Source organism: Petromyzon marinus, chromosome 19 (assembly GCF_048934315.1).
Source record: "Petromyzon marinus isolate PM22_M1 ecotype Great Lakes invasive population chromosome 19, UKy_Petmar_22M1.pri1.0, whole genome shotgun sequence".
NCBI classification, from domain to species: Eukaryota; Metazoa; Chordata; class Hyperoartia; order Petromyzontiformes; family Petromyzontidae; genus Petromyzon; species Petromyzon marinus.
The window spans coordinates 11,379,724-11,402,749 of NC_133685.1; the positions used below are offsets into that span (position 1 = coordinate 11,379,724).

Genomic DNA, 23,026 nt, shown 5'->3' on the forward strand with positions numbered 1-23,026 from the left:
GCTGTCTTCTGGACAGTCCTGTTTCTTCACCTGAAGAGGGCTACTTGTGTTGTGGCCGAAATGTCGTGATAATTTTATTTTATTACGTTTTTTTTTATTTCCACTCTACGTGACTTTTCCGAAAGAATTAAGAAGATGCAAGGGGCTAGTTGATGCCCCATGTGTTGTATTTTAACTATTTAAAGTCCAAAAAAACCACACATTTTGTGAGATCAATTGTTGTTTTACAGCTGTCGCATATCTATCAAACCCTTATCAGTGCCCCACCTTATTACAGACCAATTCAGACATTATTGGTCACCCCGTGCCCCTTATAAATATCAACGTTGATCCTGCAAAGTCCCATCACAAGGGAGAAACACAAAGCCAAAAAAATGTGCTCGTATTGAAACGGCTGTACGCCGTATGGACTTCAAAACTAAATTTCCCTGTACACAAATACGGGTAAACCGTATAGGTTGACAGGTATGGCTGTCGTGATAATGTAATTCAGTTGTTTTGAAATATTTTATGCTCGATGAAAATATGAACAAAACTGAGTTTTCAACTTCCCACATTTAGACCATTTTTGCATATTATTTGTCTACAAGATAAACCAAAATGCGGTATTTACCACTTGGCATAGATTTTTTTTCTCATAAGAAAATAACCTTGTAATTTTTTTAAAGATTACAATAGCTGAAAATAAAAAAAACGACAAATGACCACATAGCTGTTGAACTTCGAATTGTCAATGTTGCATTTTATTTCCGGAATAACAATGAAAGAACAGTACAACTTAAAAATAATACCTCTATTACATCAAGTTAGTTTAAACCACCATATGGCACAAAGTAAATTTTCATCCAGAAGAATTTCAGAAATACAGCAAATTGCTCAAATGTACAACTTTAATCAAAGGGACCATTACAGCAAAATGTACGACTGTACATAACATGGAAATATATACAATGAGAACAGAACTTCATAGGGCATTTCATATGCGATTTTATGACAATATGCAGTAAAGGTTTAGCCATTTTAAATTAATAATTTTCAAGCGACCTTTGAGGCACGGCATTGGTGAGATGTTACCTGCCTTGCCTGGTATACAGGAGGTCGTGGATCCTATCCCAAACCTAACACCTATATATTTGGAGTTTGCATATTCTCCCCATGGTTGCGTAGAATTTTCTTGGGACCCTCCGTTTTTTTCCTCTGCATTTACAAACATGCGTTTCGAGTATTTGGCTGCTATACATTTCCACATAAGCCACTTCGATGAGCTATCATTTGTGGCCAGGTCACTTCTGAAAAAGAGATACCTAGCGCAGTGAGCCTTACCTGGTAAAATAAAAAAAAATAGTTTAGTTTATACTGTTAATTAACTGTGAAAACAACGAAGTGCAAAATGCTAATCTGGAGATCGCCTGACTCAGTCCTTTGGTGGGGGTGCATCCAGCCGCAGCTGGAAATGTTCGTTCTGAAAGACACTCTCATGGCCAACCGGAGACGACACCATGGAGAGGGGACGGTGCGATGCACCTTCCGAGTCAGAGTGGCTCTTGGACAACTCGGCCAAGATGGCGATCTGCACATTGGAGACAGAAACCATTTCTTAAAAGACTATTCTAAATGTGTGCATGTGTGTCTTCTAAATGTCTGGCTACAGACTATGGCATTTTAATACTTAAATTGTGCATGAACTTCCGAAAAATCAACGTACCCTTGCTCATCATTCACTGCCAAACACAGTGGTACACCCTTGTAATCTAGAATGTTTGAGGCAAAGTTTTGGTGGATCATACAGATGTGAAATTCCAAACACTGCTGGGCTGAGACGATTAGGAGATGGCAGTACAAAAACATATGCTAGAATTCATGTATACAGAACCTTCAGTGGTACAGTAATCCCTGGAATGCATAGATTTTCTCTGGTTGCCGTTTCCTCCCACATGGAAAACCCTCAGAAATGTTTGCAAACACACACAATTAGAAGACTCACCCGAGAACGCCCCTTGTTCATCTTCTGTAGCTCATCAAAACACCTGAACTGCTCAGGATCCATGACCACTTCAGGCACCTTAAAAAAACTTAACCCTCATCAACCATTCTAAAAGCATTGCTAGATTAATGAAAGACCACTTTACATATTGTATTTGCTTGTACCAGAAGACATTAAAACTCAAGTTCTAATTCCCCTCTATAGTGCTAATGTATGTCTATCAATTGATGGATGGATGCAATGCAATGTGAATAACATGGCTAAATGTGAAATGTGGGAAATATAATTAGCATAATGCTATGATGGTAAACATACATTTATACTGATTAAAAAAGCTAAAATTGGATGTATAATTGCATGTGACTACCGTCTTTTATAAAGATTTGTTCAAAAAGCTGACAATTATTAATGACATAAAACACGTGGAAATTTTGGACAAAAGCTGACCTTTTTGCTTGCCTTTGTTGTGGCTTTTTTCTCATCTTTTGCAGATGCAACTCTTATCTGCAATGACACATTTAAGTGTGCAATAAAACATCACCGTATAATACGCTGTAATATTTTTAATTTAAAGTGATCTGCTTTTAACATTAATATGCACATTAATATATTTTACAGTCCTCAATAAATATATTGTAATGCATGCATACATAATTTTAGAGGATATTTTGAAAGTGCTGTTGGTTACAGCAATTGCCACTAAAGAAATATATTGCATGGGTTTAGAAATTGAAATCCCATCTCTACTCAAAATTCCTCATTTGCCAAAAACTACTGCGAACAAATTATAAGGAAACAGTTTACACATATCTATGGACAAGATGATGAAAAAATTAATAGGCTGTACCCTATTCTGGTAAGAATACAGGTGTTAAGATGTTCAAACACCAAGTAGACACCTATTGCAAGGCATCAAATCTGCATTGACCAAACATGATCGTGGTAAAACATGCATTAAAAACATGATTTGACGTGTGATTGGCCTACACCAGAGACCGCCTCCTTTATGGCATTGTCTCGACAGTGTTAAAGCAAAGAACGCCAAAAGGCGAACAAGCACCTTTTCACCTTTTGGCGTAAGACCATACAGTGGGGAGAGATCTTTACAATACAAATCCATGGACTGACCTGCGCGAGAGAGGTGGTACGTGCGTGCGCCTGGTTTGCGATCACTCCTCCATCCCGGTTGCTTGCATTGCACAGGTAGCAACTCCAGTTGCTCTGGCCCTCACCGGCATTGTGGCAACCAGTGCCTCGCAAGCAGTCCTCGTGGTAGACGTGTCCACAACTGACCCGGCCATGGAAAAAAACCCCAGAGAAATCCGATGAGCTATGAAGCTCTCTTTCGCAGATGTCTAGTATATGAATACATCAAGGCTCCTCTCCTTTCCAAAATACAGCTGAACATTTGCTGCTGGTACTGAATGTTCAAGGAAACTAGTGCCTAGAAAAAATATAACTATAAAAACAAAATGACATTTAACAATTAAACTGCACAAAAATGAACTACGAAAGGCAGGGAGTCTCACTCACCCACACACGCACGCTCTGCATGTTCATGATGCACAGTTGCGCCTCACCATGAACACGCAAACTAAATCATTGCCATGTCACCTTGAGAGTGAAATAACCCTTAGCAAGGGGCAATACAAACCCAAAGATGATGACGCGCTGACCAGGGCTCTGCCGGCGGCCATAGTGCTGGGTGCACACCCCGCAGGCATCGTGCCGTGGGTGCAGGCCACGGCACACGGCCTTGCGGAGCTGTGACAGCGACCAGTGCAGGTCCTGGTTGAGCAACCCTGTAGTCGTCTCCAGAAGCGTCTGCCAGTCAAACACCATGGCAAGATGCGGCACAAAGCATTGAACTGTGGTGCAAGGGTATTATTTAGGACCTATATTGAAGAAATGGTATGTGATATTGCCTTCATACAATACGTCATAATCCAGCGAAGCTGGGGGAGGTGAGGGAGAAGTGGAGAGACGTGGTACACGACAACCCTCAAATGAATAGACAACAATGAGATGAATGAGTACTATACAAAAACATCCCCTTGTTGGGGTTAATCCTAAAGTCCTACAACACCAAATGAGCAGTGTACTTTTGAGAGATGGGTTATATTCTCATTCAATAAGTTTGGGGTCCCTTTCACCTGCTCGTAGCTGAATGTGTCCAACATCCCAAGCACCAGCTCCTTGATCTCTCCAAATCGGCCAGAGCCGTAAATCGGGTCCTACAGCAATCAAGAAACATCAGGTCACATATATAGCTCAACTGTAGCTTTGATATAAACACATCTTAAATGGGCCATAGAGAGACCCAAATGTTTTACAGTAAAAAGATGCCTTTCAATTCTGAGCCTAAAGCATGTGGAGACACAAGTACGTATCACACCTGGATGATCCTCTGCAGGATCGCGGGCAAGGTCAGGAACCCCATCATGCTGTTCAGCAACTGCTTGGTGAGGTTCTTCAGTTCTATAGCACAAATAGTGGGGGAAACACTGGTATACAAACTAGTGTGGACACCTCTACTCCTGCACATGTTATGTCTGTGCTTTTGTTGGTGTGCAGTGGCACTAAGGTGGAGATAGATATGTTATCAGTGTACAGAACTGCAAGTCCATCAACCTAGGTTAAACTTCTTGCCATGTAAATAAAATGCAAATTGTATCAATAATCGGGTCTGCTGCAACATTCACCTTCGGCAATGACAGACGACGTCATCTTTTTAATTTCCCTCTGCGGTGACATCATCACCTCCAGAAGGGGAAACCAAAGCCCCTGCGAAAATCAAGCATAAGTTAAAATATCATTTTTAATGGGAGACTGAAGAAAGGCCAGTAGATTAAAAATGTCATTAGTTTTTAAAATCAGAAATGTAAAAAAAATATTCCATTTAAAGTTAAATACATAGCTCATCCACAAGTATGCACACACAGCTTACACATTCTGTGCAAGATTGTAGGACTGATTTAGATAGAGTGCAGGCATATCTGCGGTGCCAGCAGCACACACCTCCCTTTCCTCGGCGCTCAGGTGCCCTGAGTTGCGCTGACACAGTTGGGTGACATCCTCCAGTGCTGTCTGTACCCCTTCAAGGAGGCGCTGGTCCACTGCTGCACTCACAGAGGAGATACTAGAATGCACCCACTAAGCACGAGACAGAACCCTTCTTATTTCCATTACAACTCCAATTCTTAAATATTAAAGAAACAAGTGTGATTGAGAGGTGAATGAGTGGGTCAGAGGTCAGTGGGCTGAGCTGGCACCACAGAGATCATGGGTTAGAATCTAGGCGTTCATGGTCTCAGCCCAATCAACGGCTGCACATTGCAAAAACCATTACATTTATTTGTTTCTGCACTTAATTTGGCGGCATTTTAAGCTCTGGGCAATCATGCAATGAACATTACTCTTTATCGCAGGGTGGGAGCAAATGTACTGCCCCCGATTGTGTCTAGCAGAGGTCACTTGTATGATTCTCAGAGGTAACTCTGTGATAACTGCTTCCGTGGGCCGTTCTATAACACAAAGGGTGAACACTGCTTTTGCAATAACTAAAAATAAACTTTGTCTCAAGACATGACACGAACAGTGCAATCAGGATCAAATTGGGTGGTGGGGGGATGGGTAGGAAAAACAATTGTGTGATTAAAATGTGAATAGGTCACCTCCATAAAAAACACCTATCCTATTTCTTATCATATACACTGCTGATAAACGCTCAAATATATTTTGGATGCAAATGAATGCATTCTTTCAGTCAAAAGTGGAGGTCACAACCTTTTACAAGAATGCCAATAGCAGTAATGGTTTCATCAGACAAAGTCATTCATGTGTTACCCCCATGACACACTGCACTTACACTGATTCATAGTTTCATTTAAATACTCATTTATAGCTATAATTTAAATGTCACTTCATAAATTACTCCATTTTCAATTAAGTAACCAACCTTAGATGTTGATATACCACAAAAGTTAGTCATATTGAATATTTGTATCTGTGTATGAATATTTGATGTTGTAAAGAAACGCATACCTTTCTGATTGCTTGCTGTACCCAAGCTTTGCATAAGAAGATCAAGCTTTTCCTTCAAAATCTGCAATAATAAAATAGTTTTAAAATCTAAATCAATCAGTCAGGGGAATTCTCACTCGTGAATAAAACTAGTATATATTACAAAACTGATTACAATTACAATCCAACATCAATACTGGAATGTTATTATATTACAGCTTTCTTTACACCCTAATCGATGCATGAACATAATCCTTCTTATCCAATTCACCAGTGAGCACAGATTAGATATCGAGGAATTATGGTGCATAGCCCAATGCACATCCAGTAGACAATTATTGCATGGTAAAATGTCCATAATGAAAAAAAAGCACTTCCTAAACAAATACATCTTAAGTGGTGGCAAGACGGGGGAAGGGATCGGATGCACAAGTGAGTGACTTGTTTACCTGCAGCATGATGGAGAATGCTCTTTGGACATCATTGCTCTTCTCCAGGAGGTAAGCCAAGGCACTACTCACCCCATGTTCCTCCACAAGCTATCACATTCCCACAAACACATGGCAACATATGGCACAGTGGCATTCTTCATTATTCAGAATGCATAATTATCGTGATCAATGCTATCTTTATACTGAGACTCAAGAGATTTGTTTTAGCTCAACACAGCAATACACAGAAGCCTTTAGAGACCCAACCATCAATCGGAAAGGGATCTGTTCAGGCGGTACATGTCTTAGGAGTGCTGAAGAATTCATACTGTTCTTAATATTAACAGAGCAAAGATGGCCTTACCTTGATGGCTTGGTCGATGCGGTACTGCTCCGAAGTTCTCAGAAAAGGGAGGACCTTCTCAGGACTGAATTGGCACAGCAGGTCTATGTAGCGCTCATTCACGTCCGAGCTGGCAGATAGGGCATCTCGGCTAAGCGGAGAGGTCTCCCTACCACGTACACAATTCAACGCACGCACACACACAGACGCATGTAAAAACACAACAGTAATTAATATCTACATATAAATGCTGTGTGTTAAATTTGCAGTACATAAAACTAATTTGCATAATATTAAACAATGAGCATTAATGTCAAACTCTCAATTTAAGTTTGTATTCGCTTGCAGTTTTTCTGCAAGTGTATATATTGCAATTCAACACACATATATAAAATATATACCAGCAATGTTTGCAAAAAATGCAATGTGCAGTTCAATAACTCACCCTGTTTCTAGAATGCACTGTAAAAATCCAAACAGCAAGCGAGGATGGCCCTGAAATTACACAAATATATTATTATTATGACAATCATTGCCACTGTTTGTCTACTTGCTTGTGGATTTTTTTCAATCATTAGATAACACGTGTAAAAATGCAATTTGCACGTTTAGCATAAATAGTATCAGTCAAGTGCTATTGGAGGAAATTGCATATAGAGAACATTTATGGGTTAAGGTCAGGAGTGTGTAAACGAAGGCTCCTGCATGCTTGTGTGCATGTATAATGATGTGTTTGACACCACTTACTTCTAGAAGAGCCAAGATGCCAGTGAGACTCTCGGAGAGATCCGAGATCACCAGGTCGGCTGTCTTTTGTGGGCTAATGGACACCAGCTCCTGTTCAGAGGACCCAGGACATTCATGAGTTAAAAATGTACAGATTTAGGCACCACAATGTAATAACTTTTTGGCATCTTATTCTTGGTGGCAATACAGACCGTGCGGAGAGATTTCACATTTTATGATATTTATTTCATTTAAAGGTGCAGGTGGGAGTGAAGCCTGCGAGTGCAACATCTCTGTATGGCGATAGTTATTTCCATCGGTGGTGCCAGGTCATACAAATATAACCAACAAGTAAATATATCAGGTGTAAAATAGAAGCAATGTGAGCTTAATAGATGTAGTATTAGCAGTAACAGCAGTAACGGGAGCGGTTACTATAACATTAGTATGCGCATTGTCAGTCAACACATTTATTAAAAGCGTTAGCAGCTGTAATACAAGCAGCAGTAGCACAATTGAATCATTTGGTGGGACCCCGGGGTCCCGCAAAAATCAGGTCAATAATTATTATTTTTCAGTCCACCCACTCGTGATCCCAACAGCAACGCGCCGCCCGCCCAGACTCGCGCCAACAAGCGCCAGCAGGCGGCGATCAACACGATGGGCGCCATCCCACCGGCCAAACGCAAGCCCCGGGGGGCGTCCGCCGCGGTCGCGCGCGGCGACGACGACGCCCTCCGGTCAGCCGTCGATCCTCAGCTTCTATGCCAAGGCGAGCCCGCCCCCGCAGTGAATTTAACGTGTTTATGTAATTTTTCAACTTTTTACGAAACTTAGTGCCCCGAGTAGCTCTCGCCGAGGCCAATCGATTGACACTAGTTTTGTTGTCGGTAAGGCAAGACTTGTGTCGCTACGCGGTTTTTCCCACCCCGGGGCAGTGATGGGACCCCGGGGTCCCGCCAATTGCGTCAATTGGCGAAACTGTGCTATGGAATAGTGGCTGAGGTATTGTGAGAATTATTCTCCTGGTGAGCAGGGTGAACTTGTTAAGCGAGGTCACCTGGATATTCGCCATAACCTTCTGATGTACGAGAGCTTTCTCTTGCTCACTGTAGCCCGGAATGGACAGGATGTTGTGGACAAAGTTAAAAACTTCCTCCTGCAGCGAGGACACACAAAATTCTGAGTTAGCTCCTCATACAGAAAAAAAATGAAAACCGAGTTATCTCCTCTTTATCAGGATGTTGATCTTTCCAGAGTGTCTGAATTCATTGATATACATGGATATTTCTACACATTTAAAGTAACCCAGAAGTATATATCTTGCCTCTAATACTATCGTAACATTTTTTTCAAAAAGTCAATTAACTGCAATTTTAGAAACAGATGGCATTTATAATGTATAGTTTAGATGATAGGCACAAAAGAGGCATGCGCCTCATCTGCTATACAAGATCTAACAGTGAGACTGCATTGTGCGGAATACAACAAACTGATATTTCGGGCATATAAATGTATGCATATTTCAATGTAAGTATGTACAGGCTTGGGTGGAAATGTGTTTCGGAAAGGTGTGTTTGCTACATGTCTTCACATGGCAAGTTACGCAACCCTCGGCTGTACAAGCAAGCGTGTGTTGGTGTTAGCAACCGGAACGAACCCTCCGGGCCTCATCCTTCAGGTAGCACATCACGATTTGGTCGTACATCTGTTTCTTCTCAAACATGAACTCGCACACGAGGTAGCTGTGCAAAGACACGAACAAAGGATGAGCTTTAAACGCTCGGAGTAGCTAACGTTACGCGAGTAAACATGAAAATCCTTTCCGATTAATCTAAGCAATGAATACACATCAGCAGCAAACACTTTACATTATGGTCTTGATAAAACAATACAAAACTGTATATTTAAAATTACTGCTCTACATAGTTTGTATCACTTTATTATGAATAAGACAACATGTTAAGCAACATGGATACACATTTGAATATATTTTGAAACAGTAAATCGTTATAAGGACCGCTGAGAGTTTTGGGAAAAAAACGATAGATGTGTGCCACTTAAACACAACATTGATAGCCAGTGCATAGAGAAAGAGCATCAATTATAGAGCCATGCAAACATCTACACACAGGTAGGATACTAATTGAATGAAACATGTCGGGAAGCCCTGTGTGTGGCATTATTCCTCGGCAGGCCGTGTCATTCAGCTGGCGGTTATAAGTTTCAGGTGTTTTAGTGGCAAGAGCTCTGCTCTGCAAATGGCACCAGAGTTAAAAGCTGACGAAATAAATACAAGCGCAGCGACGTAAATGCAACGTTTGTGCTGCACGCTCACAATTTGGCTTTCTCTGCCAATGCCAGCAGCTTGCTCTCATCGAAGTGGACCGTGCCCCCTGCCTGCAGCAGCTCCAGCAGGGCCTGTTGGCGCTCAGCATGCCGTGAGTCATCGTCCGCGCCGCACAGGAACTCCAGCACCTGCGCCCCGAGTAAGTGTGGTTGGGGGATGGGGATGAGAGGTCACAGGCCACAAGGATACACAACATGGGTCGGCTGCTGCTAGACTATCTTACATTTATTGTTTAAAATGACAATCCATTGGGAATTGTATGATCAAATATGGAAAAAGATGGATATGTATAATTGTTTTGACAAGTGGTGCTGTTGCCTGTGAAATACCAGGGTATTCTCTGTTTCCTCACCTTTATGCCTTACCATATTCTCCAGGTAATAAAACACTTTTTTTCCCTGTATTTTAGAGCAAAGATTTGGGAAGATGTCTTATAATCCGGTAGGTGTGTGGCCGTGTATTACAAAATTAGCATACCGTATTTACACCGGCCACAGGTTTGTAGTGCATCTCACTTTCCGGAGTATCTTATAATACGGAGAATACGGTAATTCTAATGTCTAATATAATATACATTCTGTGTGAGCTTAGTATACATTTGCTATTTTTCTGTATGCACAGCATTTTAACCCTCACCCATACCTTTTCACATCAAATTGAGAATGCTAGTGTATTTATTTTCTCCAAAAGCTCTAGTTGTGTTCTCCCTGTCAGTCAATGCTTTTTTTGAGAAGTGTTTTTTCTCACATAGCTCTGCTTCTCACGCTTTCACGGTGACTAAAAATAGGAAATTAGTGTGTATCAACACAAGCCTCCTATGCCGGGGGTTACTCAAGGCTCATGCTTGCCTGGTCGAAGAGGTGGCGGTTGACGAACAGCGTGTTCTCTGGCTTTGCCAGCTGCCGTGCCAGGAAGGTGAAGAGGGACCCTACCTGTGATGGGGAAAAGCCTTTCCCTTCCACCATCACCTGAGAACCCACGCACACACACACACATAGAAATCCACAAATGCATGCGCATGCACACACGGGTAAAAAATACACCCACAACAACCGCCATTCACCACTAAGTGGCGGTGACGTCACCACGGCGCTTGTGCCACACACACACAAACGCAAACACATACCTACTCGCAAAAACATCAATCACCTATATGTACCGACTGTTTGGCAATTGATGTGAATGAGCATCTCTTAGGACCAGACCGCCGTTTGAGGGGTAGTTTGGCCAAAGCCATGCCGAGCTATCTTAATCTCCCCAGTACGAATGTTAACTACATTCAACACTTGTTTATCTACACATGGTCACTGCTGATGGTTTTCCTTATCTCAACATTACTGCCAAACGGGGTCTGTCTGATTGCTTGTATGGCAGTAAGTTAGAGCTGCTACCAGCTTCTCTTTAAATTAGTTAGCAGGGCAGTGGACACGCACGCCTGTAATCCAACACTCCGGAGGGGAGGGTTGATGGATCACATAAACATTGCAAAACTCCCTTCCCATGGGCATCGAGGTACCATACCCTGATATGCCAGAACGTGGTACAGCAAATTTGGATTCCACCTGTTCTCTTCGTATGAGATAGAGTATTGTCCCTTCGCATGAGTGGGTTTTCTCCAGGTGCTCCGGTTTCCTCCCACATGTAAATATTGAATTGGCCAATAACACCTTCATATATATGGAACCGCAGAGCTTGCGGGGGAGAATATGGTACTGGCTCACCACCTGGCTGCCTTTCCCACTTGTCTAATTCCTCATGCTCTCTGTCTTCGAGAGTTAGAGAATACTATGTGGCACAAGTTGAAATTATTATTCTTCCATGCATTATCCTCCATGGGCAGAAGTGAATGATTGTAAATTTGGTCATTTGTTTAATATAGCTGAGCTGAACTCAGATGAAGATTGGTGTTTGTGTCTGTACGAAGGTTTCCACCTGCAACAAGACATCCACAATGCGCTGCTGGTACTCCACCACCTGCTTGTCATTTCTGAAGTCTTCAAACGTCTGTGGGAACCAAATCAAGAACCCTTTCAACATACAGAATGCATAGCAGCAGTAGCGCTACTTGATAACGTTCCCTTATCAATCCCATATTATTGATTGGATGTTTATCCACTTCTTTAAAGAGTAGTGAGAAGGGGAGGGCATATAATGAGATAACACAAACATCTATACAAATAGATCAGCACCCTAATTGCTGTACTGCTGGCTATGTCGTACTGATGGCCCCGCTTGATTATCAACGCTACCTCCAAAGTGCTGGATTAAAGGTGACTGCCACCATATAAGAGCTATATAGCTCAGTGGGTCTTACCTGGTAAAATAAAAATATATAGTTTGATATGAATATCAGGATATGCTGACCATTAATGTAGGTGTTCATGTCATAGGTTAACTCTCTTGGAGAGGCTGTAGCCTCTGATCATCTACCTCCAACTGTCTCTCATCAAGTGTTGGTGCCTTGCCATACTATTGTTTCATCTTCCAGTTACATGTCTATGCAGGAGGCTGCAGGGCAGCTGTCACACGCATTGATTCATCTATTAAAAATGCTTAAGTGTGTACCAAAATGTACTATGTGAATCGATTATTTACATGTCTCAGAATAGACGTGTTTCAGAAAGTGTTTCAGATACCAGTGCAGACGGGGAGGGGGGGATATGTGGTTGAGATATGACAGCAGTGGACGTGACTCTAGGAGCACAGAATAAAACCACATCGGGAAAGTAAATATGGGTAGCTGATCCTATGCAATGATGGGCATTCACGCTTAGAAGAAGACATTCAATGTACTGTGTTACATTTAGATAATGCAGCAAACAAAACTCTACAAAGCAGAAGAAAATACAAAAGATGTGGTCAAAACCAATACAAAAGAGCAAATTCTTAAATCGAATAACAAGCCCAGAATATTAACATCGTTTAAAATTATTTGGGGGAAGAGATAAATTATTAATTCTGCCCTTTCGGTACCTCAGCTTCTACCCATTCCCACTCCCTGCACATCCTACTTGTACAGCACACAGGGATGCGGTCACATGAAGCCACTTTAAAAATTAAAATGTTATTGTAAATCATAGCATACTATTACTGTATAGCAACTCCACAGACAGCAGATAATTACGGGGTTCTCGCCACAGGTTGGTAGGCAGTGCCTCGGCACTCACCAGGGTGAGCACATTGAGGAACTCCCGTGTGTCAAAGTGCAGCAGCGTGCGGACGCACGGATAGACCTCCTCCTGCACCTCCGCCTCATCCGAGTGCAGCTTGATCACAAACTCAAACACCTGGCCACATGCCCTCCACCAGTCAGCAGACTCAACATCGAACCCAGACTGTTCTGTAATGGCTGCTCTGTTGTTATTCCACAGTACAGCTATCAGTCTCTGACACTGAATATCCAATTGAGAAACCCCAACCTGAATAACCACGTAGTTAATTAATGTGAACTCCAAAAATTCAATGGACATTGACGCTTATCCACTGCGCATCAACACATCAAAGATGTAATATGGACAAATACTAACAAAGCTTTGACATATTTACAACATTCTTAGCCATTGACTGCACAATACCTGATTTGAATGCACATTGCTGCCTTCACCTTATCACAGTATTTTCTTCTTTTATACATCCCTCATTAAAGGTGCAGAACATGAGCTGGTCCGCATTCATTTGTCATTAGGACATTTAAGTTCCATTTCTGATAATAATAATAATACTACTAACACGTGTGACTGGCATGGGTGAACATCGTGATCTACAACAACCGGTCACACGTAGTGTCCCGGTCGACCAGAGGCTCAAGGCCTGAGTGAGTGTTGAAGTGCCCATAGCCAGGCGTGCCTCCAATGACCACGGACCCTCATTTATCATCTCAGTTACACCTCATATTTACATTTACATCATCTGACACAGTCAACCCACTGCTGGGTAAAGGCATCCCCAAGCTTCAGTTATTTCTAATGTACTTGCGAAGTAATAATCCACCTAGCACGTGTACACAAACCAACTTCATGGCTCCATCTCCATGATCGACATAGTTTCGAATGCATTCAATTAATTGACTTCCACTTGTTCTGCCACTAGTGACGTGTATTGACAAAGTCCTTTAACGCCATGCACATTTACATCTCATTTACATTTCTGATCTCACCTGCTTTTTGACGGTGGGTGCCAGGTTCTTGGGAATGTCACCCATTGGGTAAGCTCTGCCAACCAGGCAGCAGCTGCACAATAAAGATGGTACAGCAGTGTCTTTGCTTAGATATACTTATTTAGGGTGTAACCACAAGCACACAGTAGAGTTCATGCAATTGTAGATACCTTATTTATTTGTATTTAGATTTCTTAGATGGTGTTCTACATGACTCTGAATATCACTGGCTTTAATCGGCATCATTGTGTAGAATTGCACAATAAAACGTGTGTCGGCTCACCTTAAGTAGACCAGGAGCTTATTGCCTGCAGTCACCTTGTCACCTAAGCAACAATGGTTGTGTGATTCATCAGATTTAACATGAATATGCTCTTTATGGTGGTACCCCGGGGTACCAAATAATACAAAATGGCCGAGGCAATTAAATACTTTATTTCTGGGACACTATTTTTTTCCAGGGGTGTAACTTAACTCCGCGACTGGGGTACCAATCAATTCGAAATCAGTGATACTCTGCGATGTCGAAACGCCAAACATTAGCATAAAAAATCTGTCATCGAAAAATTCAACTCTGAATAGTGCATCGTGTACAGCTCGTCGAGATGAGTCGATTGCCGCATCGCCGACCATCAAAAGACTAAAAATGACTGCATCACGGACATTATGTGAGAGCCGGGGTACTATGGTACACCGGGGTACCACCATAAGGTTCATGTCATTATTATAAGCTATGCTCGATAATACAGTGTATTCATTAAGCAGTCAGAAAATATTTGCGCTTTTAATCATTTTGGTGAAAGTGTGTCTCCTTGTCTGACGCCCTTACAATATGTAGTTTGGCACATTCTGTGCACACTTTCAGCGTAGCTGTTCCAACTCACACTCGACAGTATTACCTCGGTTACCAAAGTAGATGCGTTCCATGAAGTCACTTCGTTATCAGAAACTTCGTTACCAAAGGTAGATATAACATGGGAGGCATAGGGATGCATTCCAGGACTTCAGAGAAGGGGGTACAATAGGAAAAACGTTGCTGCACAGTAATCTTCGCTTTGTCTGCTTGGTTTAAAATGGTCTTTAAGGTGGATTGCAACAACCCTAACAAACCCACCACTTCACTTTTCATCTCTCCCGCCTCCAGCCTCTTACGATCTACATTTTTGTTTCGCAAGAGATTTACGCTGCATTTCTAGTCCACTAGCACTAGATGGGCGTTTGGATGATACAATGGGGATATTAAAATCACTTCATCACTGCAAAAAATAAAATCACTTTTTACCAACACGAGGAGCTCGAGCAATGGTGGGCGGGAAAGGAAAGACTGGCGAAGCGCACCGCTGATTGTGCCGAGTGAGGGAGACTCAGGAAGAAGACCTTTGCTGATTGGCTGCTGAGAATGTTCATGAATGAAACCCCACTTTGTCGTGTTTACAGGACCTGCGCAGCGCTTAAAACTTCACTCTTTTGAATCGATTTGCATGATTTCTGAAGATATTTTTCTATGTTTTTTAAAAAATAGGAAGGCGAAAGGACCCTCCACGGCCGACTTTGTTATGAAGGAGCTTCGTTCCTGGAGGATTCATTCACCGAGGCATTACTGTACATCGGTATACACCATGATATATACACTGATAATATAGTACATTGAGAATCTTCACAAAACATACCAAAAGGGTTCATACTAAGAAACCTATAATATTTATGTGAAACTGAAATACGATATTCTAATGTAAATGCGCCACACAATAATGTAACATACCAGGCAGCTGACGACCAGTGCGGAGTGCATTCTGTACGACCTTTAAGATCTCCTATTAAATACAAATAACAATATAATTAAATTTTGATTTAAAGCTTTCGTGACTGCAGGGATTCATATTCTTGGTTCTTTCGGTAAAGTGACTTTACCGAAAGAACCAAGAATAACAATATAATTGTTTAGAATATTTGAAACATTTATTGATATAGGTGCCATTTACAGGTACTTTCCCAAGTCAAAGGAATTTTGTTAAATCAAAATTGCCAGTGACGCCATAACATTTTTCAAAAACAATCGACACTGGTAATAGGATAGTTCTGGCATGAAACTAGTAAGACATGACGCAGGGAATCACTTCTGCATCACGTTCAATTAAGACTACAAATATAGCATATCTTAACAAAACAATTTAATTATATTTTCACAAAGTATAAAAGATGTCGCACACACATACCTTGATGGGCGTGACGTAATCATTCATTCCCGTGTTGTAGATGTAGATGACAGCATCGTACAGGCCATGAGACCAGCAAAGGCTAATCACCTTCAGAAAAATGAAACAAACTAAGACTGAAGTCTAAAAACGAATCCGACAAACAAGATCAATGTATATTCTTCATTTTGAATTAATTTCAATGTGGTTTCACTTGGATAAAGCTAATAAATTTATGAACATGAATATCAGCACTCGTGATATCTAAAGATATACCAACAGTTTCAGTTGGTGGAAGTTTAATACTGCCAATGTCAATGGGTAAACAAACGATGAACAGATATAATCTATGAAGGCCAAGGCAGAATGGTATTCTTTAATGGTTATCATGAATACGTGAACGTAGTTAATTGGTTGAGCCATTGCTATTAATAATGGAGGTCAGTACTGAGAACTTATATTGATGAGGATGGACTCCCAATTACTACAGACCAATCCTGACAGTGCCAACAGCCACAGATTAAGTCAGAGCTGTACCTGCTGGAGGTCGAGGCTGGTGATGTCCATGTGGAGGATGCACGCCTCCACCGTGGCCATGCGTGCCTGGCCCTGGTAATGCAAGATGAGGTCACGCATGGCCTGCGGGGTGATGCTGGTGAGACGGTCACCCAGGACGTGGGGCTCCAGGCTCTCGAGGAACACGCCCCGCGCCACTGAGCTTTCCCCAAGCTGCTCATACATCTGGGTGAAGAGCAAGTCCCTGCAAGCAAGGTTCAGGGAACACATTTGAGTCTTTCCTCCTTCACTGTCCTGAACCTAAATGTTAGGGGAATTCTAAAGCAATATACAAAGCAATTATAATGAAGTAATTACAATGAAGCGAAATGGGCATAGCCAACAGTGGAACAGCTTTCCAATGTGCATACGGTGCAACCGCACCAGGGCACAGGCCAGGGGGGTGTGCAGAGGTGTGAAATTGGACAGGGGGTTTCCATTCCTTGCAGCAGGGCCCATTACAACTATGCAACGCCACAAACAATAATAATTGTGTAGAGTAGGGAATAACGTCTGCATCACCTTTAATGTAAAATATATAAATACACATATATATTTTTTTACATAGATCAGGTGAAATGCTAATATGCTAATGTTGACAAAATCTTTCAGTGATATAGAAGTAACAGCATTAATATATAATTAAAACCATGACATTGGCACTTTTTATATAAGATCTTTGCAAATGCATATTCAGTAAACAGTGCATAAACCTACGTCCTGCCCAGCAGAAGGCAGTACTCGATGCACAGAGGAACCACCTCCTGCAAAGAGCAGAGAAACCATGTGCACAATACAATCAATGTTGCAGTAACATTGCCAGCAGCAATATGTATTCTAGTATTCATTTCCATAGTTAGTTCTAACAAAACACAAATATGCACATGAGATAGGTTATTGTCCCCCAGAGGTTGTATTCTCAGGACAGAGGGACACAGTGTACTTCCTTTGAAAAGTTAGCTGAATGTGGTTTCTGCGATGCTGTTTGAAGAAAATATAAAAAGCACCAGAGAGCACTTTGTAAATATCCAGAGGAAGAAAGATCAGAACGCAGTTATTGCCATGCAGCACGAAGTAATATTTTTATCTGAAGGACAATCAATCAAATGGCATTTTTATTTCAATAAACTACATATGTGGTACACAATGTGATAGTGGTGTTCGAATGTAATTTAATCTAATAACAATAGAGCAGGATGAAATGTACCTGGAAATGTTTTTCCAGAGCTTGTGTCTTGCCTGGCTCAGGGCATTTTTTCATGGAGATCATCACATACTGCATGAGCATATCTGTCATCTGTAGCCAGAATAAATCAAGTCAGCTTTTACAACAGCAATTCAACAGTGAAAGGATGGACAGAACACCTGCGTTGCAAAACACCACGCATAATAGAATTTACGTATACCAAAATTTCAATCCGCTCACCTTATCTGCAACCAATAATTTTCTCTTGGCAATGTTCACTGGCAAACCTGAACAGAGCAGACCACAGTGTTACACAAGGTACCCAGCTGGTATCAGCCACCGCTATACTGAATACAGCATTGTAAAGTATAAAATGTGATTTCGTTAGTCATGCTTTTAGCCGAGGAAAGTGTTCCATTTCTTGTTTTAAACTAAAGTAGTTTGATGAGCTCTTGGACGACAAAACGAAACAGCAACCTACTGAGTAATTCAAAGCATCATCGTGTTCTTAATGTAAATATATTCCAGCCTTGTTGCATGTACTATGCATTTTACTTTCCAGTCCTGGGAAGCAAATGTGAAGCTCATATATTACAAGAACAAGTGCCACAAAATAGGTAAATTTCCACACTCGCTCACTCGCTCACTCACCCAGAACGGCTTTTGCAGAGCCTTGGTGGAAAGACCAGGCCAGATTCAAGGCGTCTGGAAACCTCTCCTGCCGCACAAGCAGGTCCACCCTCTGCAGAAGGTCACACATACACACAGGCGCACATACACAATACTCCATCTGGCACATTTTATAATATACACCTTATCGACTATAAGGTGGGCTCCACATCACCGGAGTCATTTTGCAAAACACTGGATTGCCCCCATGTGCAGCAATAGATGTGACAGACTTAGTTTAATTATGCTACACAGTGGCATAATGATGTAACATTAATTTACAGGATAAAAAAAGAACGTTTATACATATTCTTAGCTCTTTCGGTAAAGTCACGTTGAAGGGAAACAATAAAATATATATTATATTATAATAAAATATATATTATATATTTTATTATTTTATTGTTTCCCTTCAACGTGACTTTACCGAAAGAGCTAAGAATATGAATTACTGCAGTCACGAAAGCTTTAAATCAAAATTTAACGTTTATACAATTAACCAAAATAAATGTAAAAAAACACTTTGAACATCAACATAAGAAATATATAACAGTGAACGTGGCAATTAAAATATGTTGATAACTGTTATTAGTGTGGTAGTGGTTGAATGATGATGATATTGATCGGGCTAATACCAATGAATCCCCTCAGAATTATATAAATTGTCACAATTCTGCATCTTGATTTGATTAGAGAATCAATCATGTTTTGCCACCATGATGAATGTAGAGTCTAATGGTTGCTGCAACGTTCATCTCAACCAATGAAGTGCTGATTTGAAGATAATCTATTCTTACATGCCAAATTCCATTTGTTTATCATGAGCCAAAGAATCCACCTTAATCATTGAATCCTGACATGCTCAATGATGATGATGATGAGGGTGATGTGCAATCTACAATACTAATGACAGTCCTTTATAAACCCACTAATGTATTAATGCCTCCTCACACTGTGTTGGTCATAGGGACTATTTCATCAGACTGCACACACTGGTTAGTGCGCTTTGGTAAAAGTGGGGCCCAGGACTGGTTCAGATATCACTCGCTGGGTCCATAGTGCAGTGCGCAAAGGACTGTACTACCACTCTCTCTGACATAAATGATACAGTGAAATACATCCGACTCACCTCTCGCCAAGTTCGCAACGACATCACATGAACTGACTGCGGGGAAAACAATAACACGTGTAGACATGAATATTGTTTAGTCTTAACCAGAAATTTGGAAATATTTATTTTGCATAACTGTATAACATTTCAAAACTTTGAGAGGGAGAACTTACTTTTATTCCCAGGTAAAGCACTTGCCCTCCAAAGCTGCAGATGGATTGGTAGCATGCCTTCTCTCCCACAAGTGCCTGTAATTGTTTCAATTACGCAAATAATATTGCGTGCACGAAAATACAAAACTGTACAATGTGTCAGACTTACAAATTTTAACCTTATTTAGTTAAACAAATATGGAGCTTATATGCCTTAAAAAGGATACAGTTTAGGGCAAAAGGTTAAACCATTATAATTTGAGGTAAAAATTGCATGAAATGCATGTGATATGTACATATGTTTAATAATAATTTACATGAATTTGTATGGTGCCTTCCACTAACGTCTCAAGGCGCCTTTTAAGAATAACGAAAAGTTAAGAGAGGCGGAGAAGTGAAACAGAATAAACTGACTGAAGATGTGTTTTAAGACGAGACTTAAAAGTATCCACATTATCGGATAAACTAATTTCCAATGGTAGGGAATTCCACAACCGTGGTGCAGACAAAGCAAATGTCCGCTCACCTCAGCAACGCAGCCGGGATCGAGGTACGCACAGAGGGGGTGTAGGGATGAATTAACTGGTGAATATATGGTGGTGCCAGCCCATGCAAGGCTTTAAAAATTAGTAGAAGGTTCTTAAACTTTACTTGTTTCAATACCGGAAGCCAGTGTAATAGGAGAACCGGAGAAATGTGGTCATGTAATGGAGTTAGGGTGAGCTCCCGAACTGCCCCATTTCTGAACAATTTGTAGTCTACGAAGGAACTTATTTATAACACCAACCAGCAAGGCATTGCAGTAATCGATTCGCAAGAGAACAAGTGCATGAATCAGCCGGTGTAAGGAGTTTGCGCACTTGAGTAATGTTTCTGAGGTGAAATAAATAGGTTTTCACATTATTAACGAACATGAGCTTCGAAGAAAAGGGACGGATAGAATATCACACCAAGATTACTAATATCTTGCTTCGGACAAAAGTTCTGGCCATCAATAACGAGGCTGAAAAGTACCAGTTTTTCAATTGTTGGGGAGAGCCGACTAAGAGGAGTTCAGTCTCATATTCATATATCTGGAGAAAAATGTAAAATGTAAATAAATCTTCTCAAAACTCAAGATGTTTTATACAAAACTAATGACAAATGTCCTAACATTTGACACAATACATGCCCCGAAAGGTACATCGATAATGTACATGATAATTTCGTCGGGGCTGTGGGTTGGTTACCAGGGCCTGGCTAACGTTGCCGCCTGTGGCCAATGACTTGAAGTGGCTGGAGTTGTAGACCAGCTGGAGGCTGGCTATGTCCAGAGCCTCCAGCTGCTCCTGGTTCGCTCTTTCCACCACGTGCAGAGTCTCCGTGTCATCCAGTAGGGCCAGCACGCGTGAGTTCATCCACTGTAGGGTGGGTGCATACACCAACAGCACTTGTTAAAAACATTTTTTGTTACAATGCCATCTTACAAATGGTCAGGTGACACAGGCAGCAGCATAATAATGCCCGTGGAACCAACACGGCTGAGCCACGGGTTTGAATAAACCAGGATCTCAAGTGTAGGGAGTTAGATGAGGTCACATTACAATCATGGATAATTATTAAACAAAAATAACGAATATAAAACCGATTCATATCCAGTACTTTCTGTAAATAATGAGAACATCTATCATAATAGGACGATGTGTACAGGTTGGATATAAATATATGTAACAACACACAAAGATTTGTTCATCAACATCAGGAAGGTGCGACTCCCATCGTGCATAACATGCATGCTATGTGACTACTCTTGTTCAGTGTGGCTTAAACAAAGGCCACATCGTCAGCTCTGTTGAGCTTGTGCCTTAGATAGAGAGTATCGTGCATGCTATGTAGTGGTCACGTGACATGCATGCAAAGTATGATGGAAGTTGCACCTTCCTGCTATTTGTCAGCAAACCTTGTGTAATACAGAAATCATTCAAAATGAAATCTACACAAAACATATTCCACATTAAATCTACATAAAACATACACATTTGTAATGATTACCACCTTATAATGGGAAAATCTATAGGTTGGTGCTTGTATACTAGTGCTAGCCCCGTACCTTTGATTTCATGTAAAACAATATAAATCACATATGAACACTAGAATGTGTGCGACCATTCAATCCCCTAGCTTATTCATCCATCCTTGTTGTGGACGTGCTCAACTTGTTAATGCCACGTGTATGCGCTGCCCTCACTGTGAGGTTGATGGGCTCATAATTCAGGTGCAGCTCCCTCTGCTTGCTGAAGTGGATGTTGTCAGAGTCTCGGCAGCTGGCCTGCAGGAGAGAGAGAGCATGTCAGAAAAAATGAAAGAGCAAAGGAGAGACATAAAAAAATAAAACAGAGAGGCAAAGACATGATGGGCAACAAAGAAAATGAGAAATCGCCAAGAAAAAACTCACACATTTTAGAAACCTATAGACTCAATCATTTGTATTGTAAAATAGCTATTTATAGTACTATTTTTTTATCAGGCTTAATGGACCATTCCATTTGGCCAAATTGGTTAGAAATTCAAATAATGCTCAAAATGGATTGCCGAGTCGGCTTCTGAATTGCCTGTTGCATCGATTCAAGTGGGAAAACATTCCATTCTTTGAGTCAACCGAGGCCAAAGAAAAAGAGAAACCGTAATCTCAAGCCTGGGCGGGAGGCATAAGGACCCGGGTACCCACTAGGATGAAGTGGACGACGGAGCCCCTGCAGAACGCGAGCACAGGGTCTGCTGAGCCATTCACCAAAGTGAAGTGCCATGCCATGAGCGGCACGCTCGCCGGGTTCGTCTAAGGTAAAGGGTTGCAACATGTCCACAACATTACTCACGCCACCAGCACGAGAGAAAATGTACATTGCAACTCGCGTAAATCAGCAACGAGACCCTCGTCCGTTCCTTCATCACATCCTAACTTGATGTGCGCAACTCTCTTCTCTGCGGCCTCCCTAAATCCCTTATCACCAAATCGAGATCATCCAAAATGTCACTGCCGGACTTCACTGACTCTTAATCAAATTCTGGATCAACTTCAGGATCGCACTCACTATCTTCTAAGCTCATCCATGAGCACATATCACTCTACCTCTTAAGCATTCTCCGCTCCAGCAACCAAGATTGT

General features: G+C 41.3%; 1 protein-coding gene across 1 annotated transcript in view; it reads right to left on the bottom strand.

The window, feature by feature from the left end:
* Nucleotides 1-715: 715 nt before the first annotated feature.
* The window catches only part of VPS8 (VPS8 subunit of CORVET complex), a 30,063-nt gene continuing 7,752 nt past the window's right edge, over nt 716-23,026 (bottom strand). The window contains exons 12-45 of the mRNA XM_032957078.2: nt 22,589-22,696; nt 22,109-22,189; nt 21,111-21,281; nt 19,903-19,977; nt 19,748-19,783; nt 18,601-18,691; nt 18,190-18,236; nt 17,971-18,060; nt 17,481-17,527; nt 16,746-16,968; nt 16,230-16,319; nt 15,776-15,827; nt 14,297-14,339; nt 14,014-14,086; nt 13,025-13,144; nt 11,790-11,861; nt 10,706-10,825; nt 9,846-9,985; nt 9,168-9,252; nt 8,568-8,666; nt 7,529-7,618; nt 7,227-7,276; nt 6,803-6,950; nt 6,457-6,546; nt 6,029-6,089; nt 5,003-5,103; nt 4,687-4,768; nt 4,380-4,462; nt 4,138-4,218; nt 3,639-3,808; nt 3,113-3,272; nt 2,432-2,488; nt 1,985-2,062; nt 716-1,570 (exon numbers count right to left, since the gene is read on the bottom strand). Of these exons, the coding sequence (XP_032812969.1) occupies nt 1,415-1,570; nt 1,985-2,062; nt 2,432-2,488; nt 3,113-3,272; nt 3,639-3,808; nt 4,138-4,218; nt 4,380-4,462; nt 4,687-4,768; nt 5,003-5,103; nt 6,029-6,089; nt 6,457-6,546; nt 6,803-6,950; nt 7,227-7,276; nt 7,529-7,618; nt 8,568-8,666; nt 9,168-9,252; nt 9,846-9,985; nt 10,706-10,825; nt 11,790-11,861; nt 13,025-13,144; nt 14,014-14,086; nt 14,297-14,339; nt 15,776-15,827; nt 16,230-16,319; nt 16,746-16,968; nt 17,481-17,527; nt 17,971-18,060; nt 18,190-18,236; nt 18,601-18,691; nt 19,748-19,783; nt 19,903-19,977; nt 21,111-21,281; nt 22,109-22,189; nt 22,589-22,696 (3,270 nt within the window). The 3' untranslated portion in view covers nt 716-1,414. The remainder of the gene's footprint in view (nt 1,571-1,984; nt 2,063-2,431; nt 2,489-3,112; nt 3,273-3,638; nt 3,809-4,137; nt 4,219-4,379; nt 4,463-4,686; nt 4,769-5,002; nt 5,104-6,028; nt 6,090-6,456; nt 6,547-6,802; nt 6,951-7,226; nt 7,277-7,528; nt 7,619-8,567; nt 8,667-9,167; nt 9,253-9,845; nt 9,986-10,705; nt 10,826-11,789; nt 11,862-13,024; nt 13,145-14,013; nt 14,087-14,296; nt 14,340-15,775; nt 15,828-16,229; nt 16,320-16,745; nt 16,969-17,480; nt 17,528-17,970; nt 18,061-18,189; nt 18,237-18,600; nt 18,692-19,747; nt 19,784-19,902; nt 19,978-21,110; nt 21,282-22,108; nt 22,190-22,588; nt 22,697-23,026) is intronic.